Source organism: Salmo salar, chromosome 06, assembly GCF_965601325.2.
Source record: "Salmo salar chromosome 06, fSalSal1, whole genome shotgun sequence".
NCBI classification, from domain to species: Eukaryota; Metazoa; Chordata; class Actinopteri; order Salmoniformes; family Salmonidae; genus Salmo; species Salmo salar.
In genome coordinates this window covers 43008478-43028379 of record NC_138296.1, presented here as the reverse complement: position 1 = coordinate 43028379, position 19902 = coordinate 43008478, and the positions used below count along the sequence as shown (strand labels likewise).

The 19902-nt window shown below is 41.7% G+C and overlaps 2 protein-coding genes and 2 non-coding genes across 7 annotated transcripts in view; 3 read left to right on the top strand and 1 right to left on the bottom strand.

Annotated features, from left to right (window-relative positions):
• The window catches only part of LOC106607329 (small ribosomal subunit protein uS17-like), a 24307-nt gene extending 16403 nt beyond the window's left edge, over positions 1-7904 (top strand). For 2 of the 4 annotated variants that reach the window (XR_014392677.1, XR_014392679.1), the window contains exons 4-6: positions 3575-3650; positions 3929-4052; positions 5280-7904. The gene's annotated coding sequence lies outside the window, so the exon portion shown is untranslated. Of the gene's footprint in view, positions 1-2604; positions 2744-3574; positions 3651-3928; positions 4053-4163; positions 4296-5279 lie in introns of those variants that run through there. The other 2 variants (XR_014392680.1, XR_014392676.1) reach the window with 2 other exon arrangements.
• LOC123743608 (small nucleolar RNA SNORD35) lies at positions 3002-3083 on the top strand. Its single transcript, XR_006770464.1, has one exon. It is a non-coding gene; the product is annotated as a small nucleolar RNA SNORD35 (small nucleolar RNA).
• LOC123743605 (small nucleolar RNA SNORD35) lies at positions 3750-3832 on the top strand. Its single transcript, XR_006770461.1, has one exon. It is a non-coding gene; the product is annotated as a small nucleolar RNA SNORD35 (small nucleolar RNA).
• On the bottom strand, positions 4454-19902 carry LOC106607328 (apoptosis regulator BAX). Its single transcript, XM_082976611.1, has 6 exons — positions 19618-19902; positions 11164-11212; positions 6094-6258; positions 5842-5977; positions 5512-5616; positions 4454-5391 (listed from the first exon to the last, which is right to left on the bottom strand). Exons 1-6 carry the CDS (start codon positions 19646-19648, stop codon positions 5293-5295), a joined length of 585 nt encoding a protein of 194 aa, XP_082832737.1. The 5' UTR covers positions 19649-19902; the 3' UTR covers positions 4454-5292.

Here is a 19902-nt window from a genome sequence, read left to right as displayed (position 1 = left end):
GGGGCCAGAGGGCACACCGTTTGTTGTGAAATCTGTGAATGTATTGTGTTTTTAAAGGCTGACTGGCTCTCGTTCAGGCAAATGAGAAACAAGTGCACTCAGGCTATCCAGAAGGCCAAAGTTAGTTACTTTAAGGAGCCATTCTCTCTCTGTGGGTCTAACCCCAAGAAGTTCAGAAAAACTATTAAAGACCTGGAGAATTAACACCCCTCACAGCTGCCCATATCCCTTAAAGTTGATGATGTGGTTGTTACTGACAAGAAGCACATGGCTGAGCTCTTTAAATCACCACTTCATTAAGTCAGGATTCCTATTTGACTGAGCCATGCCTCCTTGCCCGTCCAACATTTCCTCATCTCCCACTCCTTCTAATGTGACTAGCCCCGATGCTTCTCCCTCTTTTTCCCACTGCTCCGCTACAAAGTTTCTCCCTGCAGGCGGTCACTGAGTCCGAGGTGCTAGAGGAGCTCCTGAAACTTGACCCCAAAAAAATAATCTGGGTCAGATGGTTTCTTCTTTAACCTGTTGGGGGTAGGGGGCAGTATTTACACGGCCGGATAAAAAACGTACCCGATTTAATCTGGTTATTACTACTGCCCAGAAACTAGAATATGCATATAATTATTGGCTTTGGATAGAAAACACCCTAAAGTTTCTAAAACTGTTTGAATGGTGTCTGTGAGTATAACAGAACTCATATGGCAGGCAAAAACCTGAGAAGATTCCTTACAGGAAGTGCCCTCTCTGACCATTCCTTGAGCTTCTTGTCTCTGTTTATTGAAGACTGAGGATCTTTGCTGTAACGTGACACTTCCTACGGCTCCCATAGGCTCTCAGAGCCCGGGAAAAAGCTGAATGATATCGAGGCAGCCCCAGGCTGAAACACATTTGCGCTTTTGGCAAGTGGCCGATCAGAGGACAATGGGCTTAGGCGCGTGCACGAGTCGACCCCATGCTTTATTTTCTTTCGTCTTTTTACCTAAACGCCGATTCCCGGTCGGAATATTATCGCTTTTTTACGAGAAAAATGGCATAAAAATTGATTTTAAACAGCGGTTGACATGCTTCGAAGTACGGTAATGGAATATTTAGAATGTTTTTGTCACGAAATGCGTCGTGCTCGTGACCCTTCTTTACCATTTGGATAGTGTCTTGAACGCACGAACAAAACGCCGCTATTTGGATATAACTATGGATTATTTTGAACCAAACCAACATTTGTTATTGAAGTAGAAGTCCTGGGAGTGCATTCTGACGAAGAACACCAAAGGTAATAACATTTTTCTTATAGTAAATCGGACTTTGGTGAGTGCTAAACTTGCTGGGTGTCTAAATAGCTAGCCCTGTGATGCCGGGCTATCTACTGAGAATATTGCAAAATGTGCTTTCACCGAAAAGCTATTTTAAAATCGGACGAATCGAGTGCATAGAGGAGTTCTGTATCTATAATTCTTAAAATAATTATTATGCTTTTTGTGAACGTTTATCGTGAGTAATTTAGTAAATTACGTCACATGCTAATGTAAAAAGCTGGGTTTTGATATAAATATGAACTTGATTGAACAAAACATGCATGTATTGTATAACATAATGTCCTAGGGCTGTCATCTGATGAAGATCATCAAAGGTTAGTGCTGCATTTAGCTGTCTTCTGGGTTTTTGTGACATTATATGCTAGCTTGAAAAATGGGTGTCTGATTATTTCTGGCTGGGTACTCTGCTGACAATCTAATGTTTTGCTTTCGTTGTAAAGCCTTTTTGAAATCGGACAGTGTGGTTAGATTAACGAGAGTCTTGTCTTTAAAATGGTGTAAAATAGTCATATGTTTGAGAAATTGAAGTAATAGCATTTCTAAGGTATTTGATTCCACTGGCTGTTACGTAGGTGGGACGATTTCGTCCCGCCGACCCTAGAGAGGTTTTAAACATTCATGAAAATACAAGTGTCTTACATTGTTTAAAAGCCTAACTTCTTGTTAATACAGCTGCTTTGTCAGATTTCAAAAAGGCTGTACAGCGAAAACATACCATGGTGATAAAGAAATCACTTACCTTTGAAGATCTTTCGCTTTTTGCAATCCCAAGGGTCCCAGCTACATAACAAATGGTCCTTTTGTTCGATAAAGTCCTTTATATACCAAAAGTCAGTTTAGTTGGCGTGCTTGATTCAGTAATCCACCGGGTTCCCTTGTTCAAAATGAATCCCAAAGGTTACCAATCCCAAAGGTTACCAAAGTCAAACAACATTTCTAATCAATCCTCAGGCACCCTAATATGTAAATGATAAAATTTAAGACGGAGAATAGTATGTTCATTACCGGAGATAAATAACGAAGTGTGCACCACAACACAACAGCCAAAATGGGAGCCACTTAGAAAAACTACAAATTCTAGCTCATTTAAAAAAGAACAAGCCTGAAACTCTTTCTAAAGAATGACATCTACTGGAAGCCCTTGGAACTGCAATCTGGGAGGTATAACTTTGATATGCCCATAGACAGCCATTATAATGAGTGGTGAGCTAAAAAAAAAAAAAAACTCAGTTCTGTTATATTCACAGACATTATTTTAACAGTTTTGGAAACTTCAGAGTGTTTTCTATCCAATGCTACCAATTATATGCATATCCTAGCTTCTGGGCCTGAGTAACAGGCAGTTTACTTTGGGCACGTCAGTCATCCGAAATACAGAATACTGCCACCGGACCACAAGTTAACCTACTAAAGAAGCCAAAAGCCGTTAGGTGAGTTTTTACACTAACTTGGTTGGCTGGCTACTCAGCTGTCTACTTTCTCAACTTGTGTATTCCAAATGTCATGGACTTTATACGGCTATTGCTTTAGCTACCTAGTTATTTTTCTCTGCTTTTGATTATAGCTAGCTGACTTTTCTGAACTTTCATTATGGTCAGCTTCATAGATTGTAAATCTTGCTCGTGCATCCTATCTGATCTACTGCTTCTCTGTAGTCAGGTCTATTTCAAAATGCACATTGATTTACCTGCAAATTATGTTTTTCTCACGATGGTCTTCCGAGCCTGAGGCTCTGATGACACTGCCTAATGGCAACACTGATGCAGTTATAGGAGGGCATTTGGCATCCATACTGAACAAAAATAGATGTAATTTGTTGGTCCCATGTTTCATGAGTGGAAATAAAAGATCCCAGAAATGTTCCATATGCACAAACAGCTTATTTCTATGAAATGTTCACCAACTTGTTTACATCCCTGTTAGTGAGGATTTCTCCTTTGCCAAGATAATCCATCCACCAGTGGCATATCAAGAAGCCGATTAAACAGCATGACCATTACATAGGTGCACCTTGTGCTGCGCACAATTAAAGGCCACATTAAAATATGAAGTTTTGTCAGACAATGCCACAGATGTCTCAAATTGAGGGAGCTTGCAATTGGCATGCTGACTGCAGGAATGTCCACCAGAGCTTTTGCAAGAAAATGGAATGTTAATTTCTCTAACATTAGCTGCCTCCGGCCTCAACTGCAGACCACGTGTAAACATTGTCTGAGACAGCCAGATTTGCAGAGAACCTAACATGTATTTTGTTTCAACAGGCTATTGATGGCACTTACATTGACAAGAAATGCCCCATAACTGGAAATGTCTCCATCCGTGGTCGTATCCTCTCCGGTTAGTCTTTACATTTCCTTGCTGTTTGTTTTTGGTTTGGATGTAAAAGTCAGCTTTGGCATTTAGAGCCCTTTATGACCAACTGTTTTCTCACTGAACTGCAAATTATGTTTTTCTCATGATGGTCTTCCAAGCCTTCTGGTTATGACGACAATGCCTTATGGCATTACTGATGCAACGACCCAAACCCCCTGCTCACCGGTCTACTCCTATCCCTAGATCAGTGCTTAGATGTATTCTAAGATTGACCACACATTGACCTGATTCTGCCTTTTCAGGCGTGGTGACCAAGATGAAGAGGACCATCGTCATCAGACGTGACTACCTGCATTACATCCGCAAATACAACCGCTTTGAGAAGAGGCACAAGAACATGTCGGTCCATCTCTCACCTGCCTTCAGGTAAGAGGATCTCTGTCATACTGTTGAGCCTTTCCAACCTCTCTTCCTTGCATGCGTTTTTCTGACCAGGCTGTATCAGATAATTGGCTGATCATACCTTTCCTACTGCAGGGATGGCTGTAACTCACTGTTGCACTACAGTTGAAGTTCCATTAAATCAGATTTGATGTTGGCTGCAAATGTTTCTCACGATCTTCCAAGCCCATGTGGCTCTGACGACACTGCCTAATGGCAACACTGATGCAGTTGTCATACCAAGAAAAGCACAGCTTAATAATGATCGCAATCCATAAATCATTCTTATTTTATGTTCATATTAAAACATACAAAACCAACAAGTGTCACTGCAAAAATATTGTTTTGGGGGACAAGTGTTAACAAAGATAGAAAGTGTAGAAATGTGAACAAAATAAAAGCAATTTATTGTAGAAAAGAAAAGGACCAAGGCACTGACAACTTAACAAATAAGGTAACTTCATTATTTCTTTTAACACATTAACAAGGTGTATAAAAATAGAATTTGATTGAAGGATTATGGTCTGCTTTTAAATAGCCCACCATAGAATACAGTACTTGGAACACAATGCTGAGGTAAACATCTGAGCGGACAGTGTGTCTGCAGTAGAATTGCACAAACATGTACCTGCAACATCTGATCTTATGATCACACATGCACATATAAATTATCAGACACCCCAAAATGCATACTCCAGCAAAGAGATACCATGAAGAGACGGAGGGAGAGAATGATCAGATAGGAAAAAGGAGAGACTCAATGGAAGAAAAGTGCAACAGAAAAAAAGCACAGCAGGAAAGCATAGGAGATTCTCATGGCTAACCTGATGGGGGGGGAAATTAATCAGTTCATAAGACTTAATCAACCAAATATCATGCAGTGACTTGTTTGTAAGAAATTTAAAAAAAAGATGTGCCCAGGCCGAGTCTCTACACATCTCGTTCCATCCTTCTCTCTGTATGTGCGGTCAAGAGCCGCTCACATTTTTCAGCGGTGTAGGGAACAGAGGTAAAGAACCTTGAATCTGACTCAATCCTTTGCGATGGAGGGCAGGAAAGAGGAGTGGTTGATCAGGTCTAAACATTGCCGTTTTTCCATCCAACTCTATTTTTCCTCACCTTTTCCTTCCCTAGAAACATCTTCCATTCACCCCCACATGTCTGCCTCTACTACCCAGTCTTATGTCCCACCCCTTAATGTCCTTCTCTCAGGCTCTCCACCCCCTCACATCTTGCGGATGACTAGCACAGTGGTAAGAACTCCAGCGAGGAACACCCCCACGGTCTGCCAGGTGGGAGTGCCAAAGTAGGAACGAATTCCCTCCTAAGAATTAGGAAGAGACACCATTGTCTTCAACCATCACCACAATTTCAAAAAGACATTTGTAAAAAAACATGAAACTTGTAAGTCAATGTGGGGAAAGCACATCTACTGATTCCTTACCCAGCCACCCTGATCCCTAATCCAGTTGATCACATGATCTCGCAGGTAGTCTGTAGCCCAGCTGATAATGGTTCTGATGATGTCAGGGACCTTGGTCAACAGAGCCTGAGGAGAGAAAGACGATGCCGTCTTATTGCACAATGAAGAAGCCAACTCACCCCAAAACGTGTAAATTGCAGTTCCATTCTAAGCGCTGCAGTTTACAAAACAGTGAATCTATTCCGACTGAGATGAGCCCTGTTTCCTTTGTCTAACGGAGGACAAGAGAGCGAGAGAATGATTGAGGGAGAAAGGAGAGCTAAATAAAATACTACCACTGATAACACTCACCTTGATGACCAGCCGACAGGCAAAGTAGAAGAGTGCCACCACCCTGCCCCAGTTGAACTTTCCATCAGAGAAGATCTCACGGGCCACTCTCATAAAAACCTCATGGCTGGGCTGGAGTGCAGTATCATTTAACATACTGAAGGGGAAAACGAGATGCTCTGAGTATTGCACAAATTCCAGAGGTCAATTTAAAGTGAATATCTATTCAAGCAAAGAGCTGGAGTCCCTTTCTAAGTCCTTGGTTTAAGATACCTTTGGAGCTGCGTATTGCCATCCAGCTCATTTCCAATCTGCTCCAGGCACAGGACCAGCTTCTTGTGGTTGGGGTCACACAGCTCACTCCCAATCAACTGGGTCCGTGACATTGACAACCGAGTCCTGCTGTCAGCATGGTGACGAACCCGCTCGTAGATTAAACTGCGAAAAGAGGGTCCCGGGTAAACAACTAGCTAGTATATCGTGGACTACAGGAAAAGGTGGGTCGAACAGGCCCCCATTAACCTCGACGAGCTGGAGTGGAGCGGGTTGACAGTTTCAAGTTCCTTGGTGTCCACATCACCAACAAACTATATGGTTCAAACACACCAAGACAGTTGTGAAAAGGGCGCGATAACACCTTTTCCCCTTGAGGAGACTGAGAAGATTTGGCATAGGTCCCCAGATCCTAAAAGTTCTACAGCTGCACCATCAAGAGCATCCTGACCGGTTGCATCACTGCCTGGTACGGCAACTGACCGTAAGGTGCTACAGCGGGTAGGGCGTGCGGTCAGAAACATCACTGGGGCCAAGCTTCCTGCCATCCAGGACCTATATACGTGGTGTCAGAGGAAAGCCCCCAAAAAATTGCCAAAGACGACAGCCACCCTAGTCAGACTGTTCTTTCTGCTACCGCACGGCAAGCAGTACCGAAGCACCAAGTCTAGGACCAAAAGGCTACTTAACAGCTTGTACACCCAAGCCAAAAGACTGCTGAAAAATTCATCAAATGGCCACCTGGACTATTTACATTGACCATTTGGTAAATATTTTCTTAACTCTTTCTTGAACTGCATTATTGTTTAAGGGCTTGTAAGGTCTGTTGTATACCTGTTGTATTCTGCACATGTGACAAAGTTTGATTTGATATGTTATCCTTCTCTAATGAATTGGTATATACAGCCTGAAACAGAGTGCAACATCTTATAAAACGTTCAGCCAGAATGTTGAATGAAATTACATTTCAACTTACTCTACTGGTTGTCTGTGCAGTTTGTCCTTCAGACGCTCGAAATTTGAGACAAAATATCCACATAAGTGTTGTTTACCACACTTTTTAGAGAGCTGGTAGGTTTGCCCTTGCCAGATGAATGCGAGCCACGTTTGGTCTTTGGTTCACTGACGCTTGGCTATTGTGCAAGTGTTTACGTCGCATCTGTCAGTAGAATGAAAATACACACCAGAACCATATACCTACCGGCTCTCTAAAAAGTCTGGTAAACAATACTTCCCTGTGGAAATTTTGATCTAAATTCCGTGTGGCTTAAAACCTCTTAAGGATCGGTGTCCCGTCTACAGGACAGTTGTTGCTCGATATACATAATGTGACTACGTCATTTTAAACAACACTTTTTTTCCGGTACACATGTCTTATATGGGCAGAAAGCTTATTCTAACTGCATTGTCCAATTTACAGTAGCTATTACAGTTTAAAAATGCCATGCTATTATTTGAGGAGTGCACAACAAAACAATTATCACGGCGACAGGTTTGATAGATTCATCTTTTCTTTTTTACAAATATCAACAAACAAAAGAGGAATAGTCACATGCAAACAAGCATACAATTTACATTGCCAGGAATCCTAAACAAACAAATCATATTCAATAATACAAGTTTTAATTGCCTTTTTGTTTTTCATTTGTTAAAGTAGTGCCATTGTTTAGACTCATTTATAAAGTGAAAAAAGTTAGGTTTAGACCATTTGCATTTGTGAATATGAAATTTACCTAGTATTATTAGCAGTTGAATTAAATATACTACATCTTTATCTGTCAGAATTTCTGAAATAAATCCTATCAAAACCATTATAGTACAACCGGTCCTATTTTTTTGTAACAATTCTGTATGTCAATCCAAAAACATTCTACTATAAATACAGGCAAAAAACAAATGCAAAATGGTCTCTTTCTCCATTCCACAGAAATCAGTTATTCAATTCAGCTTGAATCTTTCCAAAACATGTTTCACAGGATAAATTCTATGTAACATTTTAAATGAAACTTCCTGTACTTTGTTACTGATACAATATTTGTTAGCAATTTTCCATGCTTTCCCCCATTGTATATCACCATAGATATTTGACCAAAATAATCTTGCTGAGGGAATTGTAGTATCAAACAATATTCCTAATCTGTTTATTACTACATTTATCTTTGATGTTAATATTGCCAATGAATATATTTTCATGTAAATCAAAGTAATTACACCTTGCTTTTAAGGAAGCCGGTAACTCCCCTTTTTCTATTGATTCTTGAAACAGCAAGAATGAAAGGAATCATTGAATGCTTATTAAACCATCATTTCCAGGGGACCTATTGTCCTTAAAGCTTTTAATAGTCTTCTCAATTTCAGATAACTCATCACAAAAATCCCTGAAATCATTATCTTAGCAATGTTTGCTACATTGTCTAAGAAAAGATCTATATTGGAAGTTGGCTGGGCTGATGTATACAGATTCTGATAAAACTGGGAAACATGCTGAGAGATTTATTTTGGATTTTCATTAGGAGTATTATTAATTTACATATGGAAATCTTTTCGCCTGCCCTCTTTTCTAAATTAAAGAAATATTTTGGATTTCTCTCTCCCTCTTCCATCCATTTTCGTCCTGATCTTACAACCGCTCCCTGGGGCCTTTTCCTCGTAGATAGTCTAACTGCATTTGCAATGATGATAGCTCCAGTAATTCCTGATTAGTTAGTTCAGTTTTTTAAGTATGATGTCATATTCCCTTCTCTCTTGGCACGAGCAATTTCTTTCCCCATTGAAATACCCAAAAGCCTTTATTACATTTTACTAGCTCCCAGTAACTTCCAAACGTATTCATAACACAGGCACAATTCTAGTATTTATCAATAATTCCTGCTACTTCATTCTCTAGTAAAGACATTCATTTTCCAGTAATCTTTACTAACTTTTTTGTTGTTGACAAACCGTGCATATTTATCTTTATTGAGATCCCTTTGTGGTCTGTTAGTCTCGATTGAACCATCGATTTTATCAACCTTGTCAGCCATATCTTCAGATATCAGCCAGAAATCAATACGGGATTGTATGATAGATTCATATCTGAAGGTAAGTAACTACTTACGTGATGTAATCTTGCCCTGATTTGTCATCCTGAGGGTCCTAGAGATAAAATGTAGTGAAGTTTTGTTTGATAAAATCCTTTTTCATATCCTAAAAACAGTCCATATAGTATGCACAATCGATTTTATATCCACTCATTCAACTTGCAAAGAAAGAAATGTGAAAATTGAACGCTAAATGTTTCAACCAGTCAAATTAGGTTGGTATTTATTCCTCAAACACTCTAAAAAGTAACCAACCTTTGCTATATCATTCTGCATTCAGTATATCCTCGGAAAGCCAATTTTAGCCAGGAAGGCATGACATAGTCAATCCAGTGAACAATCTTTGTCCAATGACCACCTATCGTTTTGAAACCTAGATAGCTGTGCTTTACAGAAACCCTTTGCGGTTGCGAGTCGAGATTTATGCAAGAGCAGGTCACAAACTAGGTGTTTTGCAAATGTTGAACTTACAATATGGCTACTAATACTGGAAAAGCTAAAAGTCCAAGTATAGAGGTTGGATGATATTCTAGCAGAAATCTACCGGGACAGTGTCAGTTTAGACAACATCTGAAGGAGAGGACGCGACCTTAGACTGGTGAGTGAAATACGTTTCTTTTTCTATTCTCATGCTAATGCAGTTTGAATGGTTGCATATTATTAATTTGATTTCTGAAATTTTCTTTGATTGCTAAATGTATATCGTTAATGAGATGTGTGTATGAATAGCAAACAAGGCACTCGAAAGGCACAACATGTCAAAGTCAACCTACAATACACATTGGGCTCCCGAGTGGCGCAACACTGGGCTGCATTATATCCGGCTGTGATTGGGAGTCCCGCACACAATTGTCCCAGCGTCGTCAGGGTTTGGCGTCATTGTAAATAAGAATTTGTACTGACTTGCATAGTTAATTAAAAAAAGAATAGGTATACACTTCACCACAGTGTTCCTCTATATGTTTATTTGATGTATTGCTAAAATAAAGGCTCAAAATAAAACTTGTTCTCACTTTTTTTAAATTTTTTATCTTCAAATTGTGGTTAAGACTGATTTCAGAGACCACATTCGAGTTCTCCCCCCCCACAACAAACCACCACCTAGCGTTGTCAATACCTAGCCAGTCTACAATTAGAGGATGGTAAGTGCTTTACAGCAGAAAGAGACTTGGGACCAGCAGCACAACCTTGTGTAGATGGGGTTCTAAATACTTTAATCAGTGTGTACAATTTCTTAACTTTGTATGGTTTTTGATGTGTTCACTTGTGACATTAGATCAGTGTTGGCTGCTAACTTGGACCTTAAATATTTCACTTCTGTGTTTGGAGACGTTGGATCAGCATTCTTGTCGCGTATCCTGTTAGTACATTTTATGTAGGGGAGCTAATGATCCATCATGCATGACATTACTGGGAGTGTGTAAACGTGTATATTTTATTAGTATAGCATTTTTGTATGTTTTCTGTAGTTATGTTTTTAAATTTGCCACTTTGGAACATTTTGGGCAAATCTTGAGGGACACCTGGGTGACTTCATACTAAATGTCATGTTGCTTGCTCATTCTTGGAGTGATCAGTCTGGAACTTTGCACATACACTGTTGCCCTCGTGGACACCATCTAAATTACCTCCAGCTTCCTAGCTGAATGTGTGGTTTTTCTTTTTCATGTAAAAAATGATACAACTAAAAATAGAAAACATTTGTTTTCCTTTATTATCTTATACCAGATCTATTGTTATGTTCTCCTACATTAAATTCACATTTCCAAACTTCAAAGTGTTTCCTTTCAAATGCTATCAAGAATATGCATATCCTGGCAGTTAGATTTGGGCATGTCATTTTAGGCGGAAATTGAAAATGGCCTGCTCTTAAGGACAAACCGCACAGACAACTGATATGTACCAATTAAATTGTGTATTACAGCCTGATTTAAATCAGACAAATGTGAATAAAGATCAAATTCAGGAGTAAACATGAAGGTATACTCACTCTGTCAGTAATTCTTCCCCCAGTTCTAGTACCTGATCAGTTCCATTACCTGAGAACACAAAGCAGCACTGGAGTTAGTACTACCAGGACATAAACCAAGGGCAGGTAGAGGCAATAAGACAATGCCTATGTGTGGGTAGTCTGGCAAACACTGAATTCTTGAAGTCCTCCTGACTGAGTCACGTGGGTAGCGTCAGCCAGGCTAATGTATGAGTGTCTCAAATGGAAACTGGGCAGTCATAAATATATTATGTAATGGGCTAAACATGTTTGAAATGTGACACACAGATATTCTTGAACAAGTAGCTACTGAAGTATGCATGTCTCATGACCAGTTCAGTGTGACAATGTGAAATAAAGTTAAAACACCAGCTGGCTCATTTTCAGAAGTTGACTTGTCAGCTGACATTAGTAAAACGCTGGGCTGGTCCAAGTAGTAAGGCTAGTTGTCTATGATGTTTCTGGAATGACGTATGAAGTACAAAGACTCAGACTGCCACATCTGGCCCTCCCACCCCTACATGAGGGCAGCTCCCACTCAGCCCAGTCCAAGCACTTCTGTGTCCTAGCACCCCAATGGTGGAACCAGCTTCTCCGTGAAAACAGCAGAGTCCCTGCCCATCTTCTGAAAACATCAAACCCCAACCCCTAATGACTAAATGTAACAAACACAGCTAGCTAGCACTCACATACTAGTCTGATGAATCAGTCTAATACACAATTAAAGTCCAGAACAGACTATGGAAGGCTCACAGTACTACATGGAACTCTGTTCCACATCAAGTAACTGATGCAAGCAGTAAAATTCCATTTAAAAAACATAAAAATACACCTCATGGAACAGCGGGGACTGTGAAGCAACACAGGCACAGACATGCATACACGATAACATGCGCACTGAGGAAAATGGCGCCGGAGGGGAGGGCTGCCGTTTTATCGGCTCTAAACCAACCATGCTATATTGTCTTTCTTTTTGCATTGTTTCTAACTTGTTTTGTACATAATGTTGCTGCTACCATCTCTTATGACCGAAAAGAGCTTCTGGACATCAGAACTGGGATTACTCACCTCAAATTGGACGAGTAGTTATTTTTCAATGAGTCGGACGCGAGGGGTATACTGCAGACACCCGACCAGGCCCCGATTCCCGTGATTCGCTGGAGAAGGAAACTGAGATTCTGTGGCAAAAGATCAGGGTACCATGCAAGGATCAGTCGGCGAGTGGCTAATCTGCCCTTGCCTTCCATCCTGCTAGCTAACATTCAAATCGCTGGAAAATAAATGGGACGAACTGAAAGCACGTATATTCTACCAACAGGACATTAAAAACTGTAATATCTTATGTTTCACTGAGTCTTGGCTTAACGACGACAATAACATACAACTGGTGGGTTATACACTATCGGCAGGACAGAACAGAAGCTTCTGGTAAGACACTGTGCGGGGGCCTATGCATATTTGTAAATAATAGCTGGTGGACGATATATAAGGAAGTCTTAAGGTTTTGCTCATCTGAGGTAGAGTATCTCATGATAAGCTGTTGACCACACTACCTAGAGAGATCTGTATTTGTCGTAGCTGTCTACATACAACCACAGACAGAGGCTGGCACTAAAACCGCACTCAATGAGCTGTATTCCGCCATAAGCAAATAGGGAAACACTCATCCAGAGGCGGCGCTCCTAGTGGCCGGGGACTTTAATGCAGGGAAACTTAAATCAGTTTTACCTAATTTCTATCAGCATGTTAAATATGCAACCAGAGGGAAAAAAAATTCTAGACCACCTTTACTCCACACACAGAGACGCGTACAAAGCTCTCCCTCGCCCGCCATTTGGCAAATCTGACCATAACTATCCTCCCGATTCCTGCTTACAAGCTAAAATTTAAGCAGGAAGCACCAGTAATGCTAAACTACAGAACTGTTTTGCTAGCACAGAATGGAATATGTTTCGGGATTCTTCCGATGGCATTGAGGAGTACACCACACCAGTCACTGGCTTTATCAATAAGTGCATCGAGGATGTCGTCTCCACAGTGACTGTACGTACATACACCAACCAGAAGCCATGGAATTCAGGCAACGTTCGCACTAAGCTAAAGGGTAGAGCTGCCGCTTTCAAGGAGCGGGACTAACCCGGAAGCTTAAGAAATCCCGCTATGCCCTCCGACGAACCATCAAACAGGCAAAGCGTCAATACAGGACTAAGATCAAATCATACTACACTGGCTCCGATGCTGGTCGGATCTGGCAGGGCTAGCAAACTATTACAGACTACAAAGGGAAGCACAGCCGAGAGCTGCCAAGTGACACAAGCCTACCAGACGAGCTAAATAACTTCTATGCTCGCTTTGAGGCAAGTAACACTGAAACATGCATGAGGGCATCAGCTGTTCCAGACGACTGTGTGATCACGCTCTCCGCAGCCAACTTGAGTAAGACCTTTAAACAGGTCAACATTCACAGGGCTGCTGGGCCAGACGGATTACCAGGACGTGTTCTCCGAGCATGCGCTGACCAACTGGCAAGTGTCTTCACTGACATTTTCAGCCTCTCCCTGTCTGAGTCTGTAATACCAACATGTTTCAAGCAGACCACCATAGTCCCTGTGCCCAAGAACACCGAGGTAACCTGCCTAAATGACTACAGACCGGTACCACTCACATCTATAGCCATGAAATGCTATATCAACACCATTATCCCAGAAACCCTAGACCCACTCCAATTCGCATACCGCACCAACAGATCTACAGATGATGCAATCTCTATTGCACTCCACACTGCCCTTTCCCACCTGGACAAAAGAAACACCTATGTGAGAATGCTATTTATTGACTCCAGCTCAGCGTTCAACACCATAGTGTCCTCAATGCTCATCGCTAAGGACCCTGGGACTAAACTGGATCCAGGACTTCCTGACAGGCCACCCCCTGGTGGTAAGGGTAGGTAACAACACATCCACCACGCTGATCCTCAACATTTACATTTTTTTTTAACATTTTAGTCATTTAGCAGACGCTCTTATCCAGAGCGACTTACAGTAGTGAATGCATACATTTCATACAATTTCATACATTTTTTTTTCTGTGCTGGCCCCCCGTGGGAATCGAACCCACAACCCTGGTGTTGCAAACACCATGCTCTACCAACTGAGCTACAGGGAAGACACAGACGGATTACCAGGACGTGTTCTCCGAGCATGCGCTGACCAACTGGCACGGGGGCCCCTCAGGGGTGCGTGCTCAAATCCCTCCTGTACTCCCTGTTCACTCATGACTGCACGGCCAGGCACGACTAACACCACCATTAAGTTTGCCGATGACAAAGTGGTAGGCCTGCTCATCGACAACGATGACACAACATATAGGGAGGAGGTCAGAGACCTGACAGTGTGGTGCAAGGACATCAACCTCTCCCTCAATGTGATCAAGACAAAGGAGATAATTGTGGACTACAGGAAAAAGAGGACCGAGCACGCCCCCATTCTCATCGACGGGGCTGTAGTGGAGCAGGTTGAGAGCTTCAAGTTCCTTGGCGTCCACATCACCAACATGGTCCAAGCACACTAAGACAGTCGTGAAGAGGGCACGACAAAACCTATTCCCCCTCAGGGGACTGAAAAGACTTGGCATGGGTCCTCAGATCCTCAAAAGGTTCTACAGCTGCACCATCGAGAGCATCTTGACGGGTTGCAAGGCACTACAGAGGGTAGTGTATACGGCCCAGTACATCACCAGGGCCAAGCTTCCTGCCATCCAGGACCTCTATACCAGGCGGTGTCAGAGGAAGGCCCTAAAAATTGCCAAAGACTCCAGCCACCCTAGTCATTGACTGATCTCTCTGCTTCCGCATGGCAAGCGGTACCGGAGCGCCAAGTCTAGGTCCAAGAGGCTTCTACCCTCAAGCCATAAGACTCCTGAACAGCTAATCAAACGGCTACTTGCATTGCCGCCCCCGTCTCTTCTATGCTGCTGCTACTCTGTTATTATCTATGCATAGTCACTGTAATAACTATCTACATATTACCTCAACATTGGTGCGCCTGCACATTGACTCTGTACCGGTACCGTCTGTATATAACCCAGCTATTGTTATTTACCACTGCTCTTTAATTATTTGTTATTCTTATCTCTTACTTTTTTTTTGGGGGGGGGGGGGGGGGTTCTTAACTGCATTGTTGGTTAAGGGCTTGTAAGTAAGCATTTCACTGTAAGGTCTACACCTGTTGTATTCGGCGCATGTGACAAATACAATTTGATTTGACTATACACACACATGTACACATGGATTTTGGACTGTATATATGTGGTAGTGGTGGAGTAGGGGCCAGAGGGCACACCGTTTGTTGTGAAATCTGTGAATGTATTGTGTTTTTAAAGGCTGACTGGCTCTCGTTCAGGCAAATGAGAAACAAGTGCACTCAGGCTATCCAGAAGGCCAAAGTTAGTTACTTTAAGGAGCCATTCTCTCTCTGTGGGTCTAACCCCAAGAAGTTCAGAAAAACTATTAAAGACCTGGAGAATTAACACCCCTCACAGCTGCCCATATCCCTTAAAGTTGATGATGTGGTTGTTACTGACAAGAAGCACATGGCTGAGCTCTTTAAATCACCACTTCATTAAGTCAGGATTCCTATTTGACTGAGCCATGCCTCCTTGCCCGTCCAACATTTCCTCATCTCCCACTCCTTCTAATGTGACTAGCCCCGATGCTTCTCCCTCTTTTTCCCACTGCTCCGCTACAAAGTTTCTCCCTGCAGGCGGTCACTGAGTCCGAGGTGCTAGAGGAGCTCCTGAAACTTGACCCCAAAAAAATAATCTGGGTCAGATGGTTTCTTCTTTAACCTGTTGGGGGTAGGGGGCAGTATTTACACGGCCGGATAAAAAACGTACCCGATTTAATCTGGTTATTACTACTGCCCAGAAACTAGAATATGCATATAATTATTGGCTTTGGATAGAAAACACCCTAAAGTTTCTAAAACTGTTTGAATGGTGTCTGTGAGTATAACAGAACTCATATGGCAGGCAAAAACCTGAGAAGATTCCTTACAGGAAGTGCCTATTTTAAAATCGGAAATAGCGAGTGCATAGAGGAGTTCTGTATCTATAATTCTTAAAATAATTGTTATGTTTTTTGTGAACTTTTATCGTGAGTAATTTAGTAAATTCACGGGAAGTTTGCGGGGGGGTATGCTAGTTCTGAACGTCACATGCTAATGTAAAAAGCTGTTTTTTGATATAAATATGAACTTGATTGAACAAAACATGCATGTATTGTATAACATAATGTCCTAGGGTTGTCATCTGATGAAGATCAAAGGTTAGTGCTGCATTTAGCTGTGGTTTGGGTTTATGTGACATTATATGCTAGCTTGAAAAATGGGTGTCTGATTATTTCTGGCTGGGTACTCTGCTGACATAATCTAATGTTTTGCTTTCGTTGTAAAGCCTTTTTGAAATCGGACAGTGTGGTTATATTAACGAGAGTCTTGTCTTTAAAATGGTGTAAAATAGTCATATGTTTGAGAAATTGAAGTAATAGCATTTCTAAGGTATTTGAATAACGCGCCACGGGATTCAACTGGCTGTTGAGTAGGTGGGACGATTTCGTCCCGCCGACCCTAGAGAGGTTAAGGTTGCTGCCCCTATCATCGCCAAGCCTGTCTCTCCTTTCTGGTGAGGTTCCCATTGCTTGGAAGACAGCTACGGAGATCAAGCTGATCCTAACTGTTAAAGGCCTATTTCTATTTTTCCCTGTTTATCAAAAGTGTTGGGAAAATGTGTCAATAATCAACTGACTGGCTTTCTTGATGTCTATAGTATTGTCTCTGGTATGCAGTCTGGTTTCCGCTCAGGTTATGGATGTGTCACTGCAACCCTAAAGGTCCTCAATGATGTCACCATTGCCCTTGATTCTAAGCAATGTTGTGCTGCTATTTTTATTGACTTGGCCAAAGCTTTTGATACGGTAGAACATTCCATTCTTGTGTGCCGGCTAAGGAGTATTGGTGTCTCTGAGGGGTCTTTAGCCTTTTTTGCTAACTACCTCTCTCAAAGAGTGCAGTGTATAAAGTCAGAAAATCTGCTGTCTCCGCCACTGCCTGTCACCAAGGGAGTACCCCAAGGCTCAATCCTAGGCCCCACGCTCTTTTCAATTTACATCAACAACATAGCTCAGGCAGTAGGAAGCTCTCTCATCCATTTATATGCAGATGATAGTCTTATACTCAGCTGTCCCCTCCCCAGATTGTGTGTTAAATGTTCTAAACCAAAGATTTCTTAGTGTCCAACAAGCTTTCTCTAACCTTAACCTTGTTCTGAACACCTCCAAAACAAAGGTCATGTGGTTTGGTAAGAAGAATGCCCCTCTCCCCAGAGGTGATTACTACCTCTGAGGGTTTAGAGCTTGAGGTAGTCACCTCAAACAAGTACTTGGGAGTATGGCTAGACAGTACACTGACCTTCTCTCAGCACATATCAAAGCTGCAGGATTAGGTTAACTCTAGACTTGGTTTCCTCTATCGTAACCGCTCCTCTTTCACCCCAGCTGCCAAACTAACCCTGATTCAGATGACCATCCTACCCATGCTAAATTACGGAGACATAATTTACAGATCACCAGGTAAGGGTGCTCTCGAGCGGCTAGATGTTCTTTACCATTCGGCCATCAGATTTGCCACCAAAGCTCCTTATAGGATACATCACTGCACTCTATACTCCTCTGTAAACTGGTCATCTCTGTAAAACCCGTCGCAAGACCCACTGGTTGATGCTTATTTATAAAAACCCTCTTAGTCCTCACTCCCGTCTATCTGAGATATCTACTGCAGCCTTCATCCTCCACATACAACACCCGTTCTGCCAGTCACTTTCTGTTAAAGGTCCCCAAAGCACACACTTCCCTAGGTCGCTCGTCTTTTCAATTAGCTGCAGCTAGCAACTGGTACGAGCTGCAACAAACACTCAAGCTCAACAGTTTTATCTCAAACTCTTCATTCAAATACTCAATCATGGACACTTACTGTCAGTTGTGGCTGCTTTGCGTGATGTATTGTGTCTCTACCTTCTTGCCCTATGTGCTGTTGTCTGTGCCCAATAATGTTTGTACCATGTTTTGTGCTGCTCCCATGTTGTCATGTTGTGTTGCTGCCTTGCTGTGTTTTTGTCTAAGGTCTCTCTTTATGTAGTGTTGTCTCTTGTTGTAATGTGTGTTTTGTCCTACATTTATTTTTAATCCCAGCCCCCGTCCCCGCAGGAGGTCTTTTGCCTTTTGGTAGGCCGTCATTGTAAATAAGAATTTGTTCTTAAGAAACTTGCCTAGTTAAATACAAATAAATAGATTTTAAAATTGTATTGACTGCCGTAATTTTGCTGGACCCCAGGAAAAGTAGCTGTTGCCTTAGCAGCAGCTAATGGGGATCCATAATAAATACAAAATTGGTATATACAGCCTGAAACGAATGCCTGCAAAACCGTGTAAATGTTCCTTGACAGAATGTTGAATAAAATTACATTTAAATTTACTGTACCGATTGTCTGTGGTTTGTCCTTCACCTGCTCGAGATATGAGACAAAATATCTTGTATATATTGTTAAACCAACTTTTTAGAGAGCCAGTAGGTATATGGTTCAGTACCAAGGTAGCTATTGAACCAAGCATGCCATGAAAATTGTATATTCTAAACCAGGGAAGGATGGTGGACAATCCAGAGCTTTTTTGTGTCAATTTAAAAAAAAAAAATTATACACACAAAGGTGTCGATTGTTCTCCATCCTCCCGATTCAGAATATCTCATGGCATGCTTGGTTCAATAGTGAAAACGAAGCCACTCCTCTGTTACCATTTTATATTTGGGCTCCTGAGTGGCGCAGAGGTCAAAGGCACAGCATCTCAGTGCAAGCGGCGTGACTACAGTCCCTGCTTCGAATCCCCTGATTCAGAATATACAATATTCATTGTCATGGCATGCTTGGTTCAATAGCTATTGACGAGTGAAAACCGAATATCCAACATAATACAAATGATTGGGCTGTCGCAAGTCGCAGTTGTAAATGAGAATTTGTTCTCAACTTGCCTACCTGGTTAAATAAAGGTGAAATATTTTTTGGGTTTAAATATACCAATTGTTTATTACATACTATCACATACAGGCTTTAAAGCTAGCTTGATGAGAACAGGAAACAAGTTAACACTTTTCCCCCAGTTGAACAGCTAGATAACAATAATGTAGCTTTCCTAGATAGTTTACCAAGTTATGTGTAAGGGCATGTTTCAGAGATGGGATGGCTGGGTGTTATGTTAGCTGGCTAGCTCGACACGCCTGGGTCCTACCGGCAACAAACAAAAGTTAGCTAAATCGTGACAAATACTTTTCGTTCCGGCTCACGATAATTACGATATCAGTACCACGGTTCCGTATCGATTGTGTTTATCATAGTTATATCACTTACCTGAATCGCCTCCTCCCGACGGCGCTGCCATCTTGTACTAAGATTACTTTGAATCTGCTTCCGCCTGCAGTCATGTGACATATGTTTACAGCACCAGAGGAGTGGCTTCGTTTTGCTCGTTCACGAATGCCAGCTTGCAACAGCACTATGCAGAGGGCCGATAGCATTTGTGAGTAGTCAACTTACAAAAGACTAAGACTATAGCAAGTTTAATTAGCAATGAATACAAACATTTTGACACAAATGGAATCCAACGTTCCGCTTCTGCCTTACCCTTTCTTAAAC